The sequence below is a fragment of the Triticum aestivum genome, chromosome 5D (assembly GCF_018294505.1).
Source record: "Triticum aestivum cultivar Chinese Spring chromosome 5D, IWGSC CS RefSeq v2.1, whole genome shotgun sequence".
Taxonomy (NCBI): Eukaryota; Viridiplantae; Streptophyta; class Magnoliopsida; order Poales; family Poaceae; genus Triticum; species Triticum aestivum.
In genome coordinates, this window is record NC_057808.1 from 485,387,473 (window position 1) to 485,397,216 (window position 9,744).

General features: G+C 47.7%; 1 protein-coding gene and 1 long non-coding RNA gene across 4 annotated transcripts; one reads left to right on the forward strand and one right to left on the reverse strand.

Moving 5' to 3' along the window:
• The first annotated feature begins 3,041 nt into the window (after nt 1-3,041).
• On the forward strand, nt 3,042-8,037 carry LOC123123032 (uncharacterized). Of its 3 annotated transcripts, none has more exons than XM_044543448.1 (13): nt 3,042-3,329; nt 3,481-3,627; nt 4,183-4,234; nt 4,320-4,375; nt 4,610-5,076; nt 5,613-5,773; nt 5,992-6,189; nt 6,290-6,587; nt 6,705-6,829; nt 6,909-6,993; nt 7,135-7,205; nt 7,371-7,431; nt 7,666-8,037. In XM_044543448.1, exons 2-13 carry the CDS (start codon nt 3,518-3,520, stop codon nt 7,725-7,727), a joined length of 1,746 nt encoding a protein of 581 aa, XP_044399383.1. In that variant the 5' UTR covers nt 3,042-3,329; nt 3,481-3,517; the 3' UTR covers nt 7,728-8,037. The 3 variants fall into 3 exon arrangements, with proteins under 3 accessions (XP_044399383.1, XP_044399385.1, XP_044399384.1); XM_044543450.1 differs by having other exon boundaries at nt 7,669-8,037; XM_044543449.1 differs by having other exon boundaries at nt 3,042-3,627.
• Nucleotides 7,806-8,884, reverse strand: LOC123123036 (uncharacterized). The gene is made up of 2 exons (XR_006460467.1): nt 8,577-8,884; nt 7,806-8,489 (listed from the first exon to the last, which is right to left on the reverse strand). It is a non-coding gene; the product is annotated as an uncharacterized lncRNA (long non-coding RNA).
• Nucleotides 8,885-9,744: the final 860 nt, after the last annotated feature.

Genomic DNA, 9,744 nt, shown 5'->3' on the forward strand with positions numbered 1-9,744 from the left:
TATCTACGCCAAATGTACTCCCTCGGGTCCTTTTTACTCCGTGTATTAGATTTTCATCATGTCAAATTTTACAAAGTTTGACCAAAGTTATATTAAAAAATATCAACATCTACAATATCTAATATATACACTATGAAACTACATTTCGTACTGAATCTAACAACATTGATTTGACATTGTGAATGTTGATACTTTTTTCTATAAGTTTGGTCAAAGTAGAGATACTTTGACTTCGGACAAAACTTATATACAGACTAAAAATGACCGGAGGGAGTAACTATTTAAATCTTAGAGATTGTTTGTCAAGTAATAGAGAACTTTTATCTGATACATTTGATCTTCTATGTTCACTTTATACGAGAATTCTATGTTTCTTCATTCTATAGAATGTTGGACCACTGTATATGCTCTAATGACAAGCGGTTGCATCCCAAATGACATTGCACACACAATATCAACTGCCATGGCTTTCTAAAAATAAACTATCATGTCAATTTACAACAATCGAAGCAAAATTGGCCATCATATGAGTCCGGTACGTAAAATATGTGCATTTGCTAAAATGTAGGTGACCAAGATCTCCGCATCGCAATCGAGTGTTCAACTAGTGATTTCTTTGTGTTTCATAGAAAGATGCCATCAGAGCTAGGAGAGGGCCGCTGCAGGGCGGGATGGTTTAGAGGCTTGGCCTTATCTAGTGGCAGCGTTGCCAGACTTGATGACCATGGCAACCCCTGGGCCGGACATTAAAGAAATGCGTTTTTAGTGAAAATGAAGCGATTGCCATATAAGATGTAGCCACATAAATACATAGTGATACCTATGCAGCCAATGATGTGCAATCAACGAATTATATGATCCATCAGATTGAATCCAGTGATAGAACTAAATTGTCTGCTACTTTAGAAAAAAAATTGCAGAGAAAAGTCCTCCCTTCCCCAACCCTATAGCCCCTCTAGACCCCCTTTTTCTACCGGGGAGGATGTTGATTCTCCTCGCCTTCGACGACCGTCTAGGTATAGAGTGGGTTGAAGGGGTGGGCCGTGGATCCTCGACGGTTGTGTTGTTTAGGTCCTAACCATGGTACGAAAGGGCTTGGGCACAAAAAGTTGGTTTATTGGTTGAGCTTGTTGATTTGGATGAGTGTTTAAGAAAAAGGGTTTCCCCTCGCTTTGTATTACAAAGCAACCATCCGATACAACCAACGATACGGGCTGGGGCGGAAGCAGCACAAACACACCCAAAAGAAAGGAAAGAGAAAAAAAGAAACAAATGCCGATAACGGCGGATCGGCAAAAACGACGAAGCCTCGTGACCGCTGCGTCCACCGGAAATCGCCCACCAAGCTCCGAGACTCCGAAGCGCCGGTACCAATCAACACCTCCAAGAAGGGACACGACGATGACGACGCTGCTGCCAAGGGTTTCCCCCGATATGCGACGAGGAGAGAGGAAGGGTAGCCCCGACGCCCTCCAGGAAGGTCCGGCGGCACCCTCAGGCGCCACCACGTCGGTGTCGGCCAAGCCAACAGGGATTTCTCCCGATCCCAGCCTCTACCTCAGGCGCTTCGGAGCTCGCCACCAAACCGACCACCACCCTGCGCCAACACGGACACGAAGCTTCCCACACGCTGTCTCACCACGGCACCGCGAAGATGGTCTGCACAACAAAGAAGAGGAGCCGGGACTAAGGCAGTAGCACCGTCGGCATACGGGAGGGCCCCACCTCCACCGTCCAGGACTGTAGCCGACCGGACGCCATAGCAAGAGCCTACCAGGCCCTCCAAGGCCCGGACAGCTCCCGCCTCCGCGCAACAGCTGGTACGCCGCCAGCGCCGCTGTCCCAGTCCAAGCCGCTCCCCTGCCTCTCCATACAGAGAGCGTCGCGGTCGCACCGGAGCCGACCCGCAAGGACCCAGAAGGGACCCTACGGGCCCAGATCTGGGCCAGGGACGAGCCACCGGCCGGCCAGCACCACCGGACCGCCCCGCAAGGACCCAGAAGGGACCCTACGGGCCCAGATCTGGGCCAGGGACGAGCCACCGTCCGGCCAGCACCACCGGACCGCCCCGCAAGGACCCAGAAGGGACCCTACGGGCCCAGATCTGGGCCAGGGACGAGCCACCGGCCGGCCAGCACCACCGGACCGCCCCGCCGCCAAGAGGCGGCACCACCACGGCGAGCGCCGCCGGCCTCCACACCAGGACGCCGGATCGCCACCGGCCGAGGCGCACCGCCGCCGGCCATCACCGCCCGAGCAGGGGAGGGCCGCGCGCGGGGAGCCGGGGAAGGGCATGCCCACCGCCGCCAGCATCACGCGGCCGAGGACCGGCGGCGCACGCTGACGGCGGCGGGAGGAGAGAGGGACGCGGGGGCGGGGGGGGGGAGCTGGAGGAGCGCCGTGGAAGGGCCCCGGCCGCCTCACTCGGGGAGGCGGCGCGTGGGTACGGGGGAGAGGAGGGGGTGGGGGAAGGGGAAGGGGAACGGGAGGGGGAAGGGGCGGGCGGCTTCGGCGGGATCCGGCCGCCGCGGCAGCGGCGGGGGAACCCTAGGGGCGGGGGAGCGGGTCCAAAATAAACTCGCAGCCGTTCATTTGGATGAGTGTTTCCGTCGTGCAATGTTTTGTTTATTTTACTCAATGTCAACCATCAAGAACTTCTTACAAATTCAAAGTGACGAGTAGTTCCGAGAGGCAAGTGCCGTTGCCATCGGTTAAATTAGAAAGAATGGACGCCAAATGAGGCCTCCCAAAAAAGGCATTCGAACTTGTTTTTCCTGGGTAAATTGCGTCGAACATGTTGTGCGGGGGTGATGAGGTCAGCACTGCGTGCGTAGCCGGCCGTGGCGCGAACCCGAGGCCTGCGGGCCACCACCACCGCCGCCCCGGCCCGAGCCCAACACGTCGCAAGGCACGCGCAACGGTCTTGCCCCGCCCGCGTCCGTCCGTGTGTGCGTGACGGCAAGATGACGAAGCATCTCCACCTTCACTTGGCCTCCTCCCTCCACACTCCTCCTATTTTTAAGCACAGCAGCCAGCAGACAGGACAAGCGCCAAGCGCCAAGCTCGCCCCTCAAACCCAAACCCCACCATCCCCATCACGGCAGCATCGCCGTTCCTCATCCGCCCCGCCCCGGCTAGCCCACCGCCCAGAAGCGCGTGATGGCGGCGCACACGCACAAGCGGCCGCTCGGCGCCGTCGCGCCGGAACAGGAGGCGGCGTGCTCCCTGAGGAAGCGGCCGCTCGGCGCCGCCGCGCCGGAGCAGGAGCAGGAGGCGCCCTGTTCCCCGAGCAAGCGGCTGCGCCGGGCGGGGCTCCTCGTCATGTGACTGTGAGTACCTCACCCCTGACCCCCACCTACCAGCCGCCGCAGTTGGTCTCCTCTTGTGCCGCTCCCTCGGTTTCGCCATTCAATTGCCTCCACGATCTGAACTCACCGCTCGCGGCTGCTTCGCGCGGATCCGCGGTCCCGGCCGCCGCAGGGAGAAGGGCAAGGCGAGGGTGGTCACCATCGGGCAGATGGCGCAGATGCTTCGCCAGTCGCAGCTCGACGTGGCAAACTCGGTCATGGAGAGGCTACCCGACATACTCGAGAGAGTCTTGGGGGAGCATTTTGGTGCTTTCAAGAGGTACGTACGTACACATGTTTTTCTCAAGCACATATATCTGATCCGGTTGAAACGTTCTACTTAGATGGATCGGCTTAATCAACAACTTCCTACTTAGATGAATTGGTTACAAACCGTAGTGTCAAAAAACGTCTTACATTATGGGACGGAGGGAGTAACAGAGGAAATGCACATTTCAGGAAAGTAGCGGTTGAAGTGTGCCGACGTGCTTGTGGGAACTGCCAGTCTTTATCCACCGAAAACAACACGAATATTTTTTTCTTTCTTTCATAAGAATGCTATCAGCAGCGCACGAGCTCATATAGAATGGAAAACTGGACAATCATACTCCTCCAAGTTCAGATAATCAAGTTATATTCATGGAGTAGAGATAAACCATGGATTTCATCTTCTTCTTTCAGTAACCATAGCTGCATAATACATATAGAAATGGTCTCTGTGAGTCTATTTATTGAGTATTCAACTTTGGAGTGTTGTGGATGTGATGGATAATGCTTCCTATGCTTAGTTTTGAGGGGTAATTAATTGTATCTCTTGTTGTGCTGTATCCAACAGTTCTATTATGGGATGCATAGAAGATAAGGTTCAATCAATTGTACAGACAAAGGTTAGTATCCATGAAACAATGTTCTGTAGTATCTCTTTTATTGTGCTCCTGTGCCCTAACTCCTTTTTCTTATATTATGCAATAGATGCAGGAACAAAAAGCCGCTTCGCTTCCTAGTGCCGTTTATGAGCCTCCTCCTAGGTACTATCTGACATTATAATTTTCTCCTATGTCCTCCTACAGTTGTCAGCACTAGTTCTGCATTAGAAGTTGAGCACTGGACATGCATAGTTCCTCTGTTTAATACTCTCGACAGTTTTTTTAATTCATGTCATGATACTACAAAACCTGCCAAACCAAGTATCTGCTTTCTACATAATCTGTGAAGTTTCCTTTTTTGTTACTGTCTCACTCTCATCCTGTTTTAAATTTTAGGCATGTATCGGAGGGCTTTCCTGAAACTGGAAGCGACACTGGAGTCGTCAAGCTACGCTTTGACGTTGCAGGACCAAAAGATACACTTTTCACTCGTTGTCCAGTATGGAAGAATGGGGCAAATGCTAAAGTAGCAATACTTCAAAATGAGACGCAAATCACGCAGGGTGATCTTTCTAAATTGCAAATTGAGATTCTACCTGTTCATGCTGATTTCTTTACTGGACAAGAGGATTTCACCAAAGATGAATTCAACAAGCAAATATATATGTATAAAGGGAAAGAGTCGGTCTTGGCAACTGTTAGTCTATCAAACGGCGAGTCCTCTCTTGGTTCATTCTCCTTTCCAGAGAGCTCCCACGGGAAAAAGTTAAGATTAACAGCTCGAGTGAAAAGGCAGGATCTTACTGTCAGAGTTCAGGAAGCAATAACTGATCCTTTTGTCGTCAAAGACCGCCGAAGTGAATGTGAGTATATTCATTTATCCATTCTGAGCACCAATTTTTTTTTAACTATACCGAATTGGAGGTACACTGTGTAGTCAGCTGAAGAACATACTTCTCCTTTAAGTGTCTGACAAGCTGATTTTTGAGTACTAAAGAAAATCTTACAGCACATAGTATATCTTTCAAAGAACGATTATGGCCTTATACATGCAAGGACATTATTTTACCTCAAAATATGATGTTTTGGCACTAATGTTCTGCTTTTTGAAGGGAATGACTTGTTCTGCCAAAAAAGAGTAGCAGTACTGTGACTTCACTCTTCTTTGCTACACAGTTTATGTCGATTTGTTCATTTCGTGGGTAATGGAGAAAGGGTGGGCACCTTTGTAGTTTTTCAATGTTGTACGTGGTAGATCAGTAATAAATTGATTGTAATTTACCATGACATTAATCCTTTGGTAAAACCTATCAGATGCAAATATAGCTAGAATGATCTCATTTGATATTGGCAATCTTGTCTGAACTCTGAACACACCCAACCTTTTTGCCTACTTCAGCAAATGAGAAGAGTCCTATTCCATCCAAGGAAGACGCTATACATCAACTGAAGAAAATTTGCTTAAAGGGAAAACATTGGAATAACCTTGTGGAGAAAAATATTACGAAAGTGAAGCACTTGTTGCGCCATTATCATAAAGATAATTTCGGTCTCCAAAAGGTATATATGCAGTTATAATGATATGTCTGCACTCTTCAATGTTTCAAATTACCTGTAATAGATATTAGTAATTAGTTACATTGTCCTGGATCAGGATTAGATATCCAGCATCTCTTAGGACCTATTTGGACATGCACTGCTAAATGTACTAATATGCACTATAATATCTGGTATCATTTCATTAATTGATAAGATAATTTTTAATTTATGTCAATTAGCTTGCTGGCATGAAGAAGGGGGATTGGAATACCATGATTGAACATGCTACCATGTGTGTTCCTGGGGATGAGATCTATTCCTATTTGGTTCCAGAGGATAATTGTCAAATCTTATTCAATGATTTCTATGATCTTGTCGGTAAGATGACTGATAACTATGTTCCTTACAGTGTCAATGACGCCGATCAGTTTCCACAGGTGACGTCAATAACACTCTTCCACTTCTATCACATTTACGCAGTTGATAGTCACAAAAATAATAGTGTGCTCATAATTACATTCAAATATTTTGTTACAGCATAAAGTGAAGAACTGGAAAATGTCTGCATACAAGAAATTTGAGGAGCTGGAGAACTCAGGGGGTCTTATCCCTGATTATTTCCTGAGTAACGGCCACCTTGTCCCAGCAGCGCCTCCCAACAATGGTGCCAGTACTTCCAAAAATCAAACTACTGCAGAATTTGGTGAGCAACAACCATTTCTGCAGGAGAGTGGATTCCCACTGGCACAGATCTTTGCAAAAAATGTTGCTGCTCCTTCGAATCAAGAAGGACCACCATTTACACAGTGCAGTTACGAACAGGTTGCACATCAAGGTAAATACTGAACACATGCCCAATTTTGTATCAAACATAGTCCACATCGTGAGTGCTGCCTCCGTGCGTGAAGTATTATTATTGCTACTCACAGTTTTGGCAATCAATTTGCTGTAGAACTATATCAGCAGGATCCTTCTATACTGTGTAATGGAATTCCTCCCTATTTGACCCATGGAAACATCAATGGTCAGGGATCATTCTCAGCCTGGTCAATCAGCCCATCCCACAATTTTGCACCAGTAAGTAAAGATACTTGTGACAGAATCAACTATTCCATCCAACAATTCATTGCCAACTCGAAATATTTCCTGGATGTAGGCTGAAGAGGAGAATTCAATGACTCGTGCAAATCTAACTGCCCAACACAATGGATACTCAAGCTCCTTGATGACTGCTGCTCCTGGTAATTCCTTGTCTTGTAACAGGCGTGCTTGCTGTATCCAGTTTTTTTAATGTGATAGTATAGGCAATGTTCTAGACATTCAAATCACTCCTCCATTATGCATTGTTGGGTCCTGATATGTTGGTGTTGGCACTTCCTCAGGTGGAGTTAGTCAGGGAACCTCTTCACTTAACCATGATCAAGCTGGCATCAGCGGATTATATCCAATTGAAGTATGTGCTTTTCTTTTCAAAAGTTGGATAAATCATGGGAATTATGCTTTACAACAGAGCAATTATCTTTGCTCAGGCCAATGTATATCAGTCTACAGCAATCACATGGCTTTAGATTTGTTTTCGTTTGCTATGTCCTGAAGGTGTTTGTTGTTGCGTTCCCAGGAATGGCTAGGAGTAGAAGAAGCACATGTGGCAGATCAGGACTTTATACCAGCTGACAACGGTATGCAATTTTCTATGCCCATGATAACCACAGTGATAACTTCTGTTGATTTAAGCTCAGCTGCTAAATCACAGGGCCTGGCAATTATAAGTTTTTTAACTTCTGATGATATCAAATTTGTTTACCTTCACAATAAGCAGACCGTGTATGATTGACTGATAACTACCAAAATGTTGAAACCCTGGTTGCTTAGAAGTTGAAATTTGCCCTGATCGTGTGTTTCTTTTATTTCAGCAGAACTGCCGAATTCTAACAACCAATCTGATGGTTATGAATATGCTGGTGGCAACTGGTGATTGAACTTGAGACCACAGCAACATACTCTCCTCTACCATAGTAAACATGACGGTGGGAGCCGGCGATTCAAGTGTTCTGTGTGATTAAGCATTTAGTTTGTAAATATCAGCAGTGTTGTGAGTAGTAACAGACAGTATTGTTCAGTATATTGCTGAATTTGCTATTGGTTGCGGTAGGCATTTGGGTTGTATTCTTAAAGAACAATCTTTTAGAAAAAGAGGGCACTTTGCTCTTCTTAATACAGGAGCAAATATTCGCATTGCTGACTTTGGTGTAATCATGTTAATCAATCTTTTTTGCTAAGGTGAATTTCCTATGTATGTCGACACATTTTCACATTCTTTTTTTGAGTTAATTCCATTTTTTATTTTACCCTAATATATGCTTGTGACAGATTTTATCCCCAAATCGACATTCGGTCAGTTGGTGTCTCCTAATTGAAAGATTTCCTTCCACATTTTACAGCTGGTTCTCGTTTTGAATTTTTTTTTTCTCTTCAGAAACCGGTTCAGATGTTTGGCTTGACATTTTGTCAAACAGGTTGAGGGCGGCGTCGAAATTCCGGTGGCCGCCCATCCCTTCGGATGCACGCGCCGCCTTGTGCCAGGAGTAGGACGGCCGCGGTTTAGTTAGCACCAGCGATTTGTGCCCAACTCGCCTCGGACTTGGTCGGCTGTCCGCGCGTGTGTCGTCGAGGGCCACTCCAGACACCATGCCGTCAAGGGTGCGTCGGTGCTCTCTCTGTCTTGGGCCTTTGTTTCCTGCGTTTGGATGGCGGATGGACGTTAAGCAGCGAGCGGGAGGAGCACGGCGGCGCGTAGGAGGGAGGGTGAGCGGCAGCATCGCACGGGCAGTGGGCATGGCGGAGACGGACGAGCTCGGAGCGCATGCTGCTTGGGTGGGGCATGCTCGGAGTCGGAGAGGACGCCCTGGGCGAGCAGGTAGTGGGCACGTTCGGCTCCTGCGGTTATCGCTGCAGCTGGGATCTGGCGCGGGCGGGCGAGTCTGGACCGAACGGAGGCCACGAGAGGAAGGAGGAAGGGGACGAGGTTGCTCTGCTCTGCTATTTGCAGTGAACCGGTTTTTTCAAGGAAAAAAAAACAAAAAGAAAAGTAGAAAGAAAAAAAATCAGTCAACATGGCATGTCAAATCTGCACTGAATCGAGATGAACAGCAAAACTAGGAGGTATTTTATGTCACGGGGGAGTGTGCCAACCAATTGACTGAACCGTCAATTTGGATGACCCAAACTTAGTCCATGCCTTTCGATTCATTTGCATGAATATTGAAGCAATTGTCATCTAAATCAAGAGCCACGTAAGCACCCAGCGTCGTGTGGGCGTTATCATTTAGTGCCACACGTGTGCGCGCTCCTCGCCCGAGTGGACACAGGACGCTCGCCCGAACGTGTGGGCGAAACTGCTCTTCGCCCACACGACGCTCACAGGGCGATCGATGACAACTACAGGTGTGCATATATGGCAACTAGTTAATCACACACGGCAACTATGGTTGACCATACATGGCAACTATGGTTTAACCACACGTGGCAACTCCAATTAATTACACATTATGCATATGTGGCAACTAGTTAATCACACACGGCAACTATGGTTGATCATACATGGCAACTATGGTTTGACCACATGTGGCAACTCCAATTAGTTATACACGACAACTATATTTAATGATACATGGCAGACATGGCAACTATAGTTAATTACACATGGCAACTAAAGTTGATTACACACGCGTTCGAGCTCATGGGATGGGGGTGAGCAGTTGCCACACAGGGTCGTGTGGGCCATCGTAGCTGCGCCCAAACTTATGAGCAATTTTAATGTTTGCCCACACGACCCTTGGTACAACTGGACGGGTCGTGTGGTTGGGTGTCCATTATGCCACACGTGTGGCAGTTATTATCGGCCATATTTTAAGGGTAAAAAAATGAAAGTAGGACTGCATGTAAATTTTATAAATATATAGGAGGAAAAAAGGGAGGGAACCCCTACACAG

What these genes read in the sequence shown, in the direction of transcription:
- LOC123123032 (XM_044543449.1), top strand. Translation starts at nt 3,518, where the DNA reads ATGGCGCAGATGCTTCGCCAGTCGCAGCTCGACGTGGCAAACTCGGTC. An exon ending in CTTGATGACTGCTGCTCCTG is followed by an intron (nt 6,994 to 7,134) that starts GTAATTCCTTGT and finishes GCACTTCCTCAG; the next exon opens with GTGGAGTTAGTCAGGGAACC. An exon ending in CTTTATACCAGCTGACAACG is followed by an intron (nt 7,432 to 7,665) that starts GTATGCAATTTT and finishes CTTTTATTTCAG; the next exon opens with CAGAACTGCCGAATTCTAAC.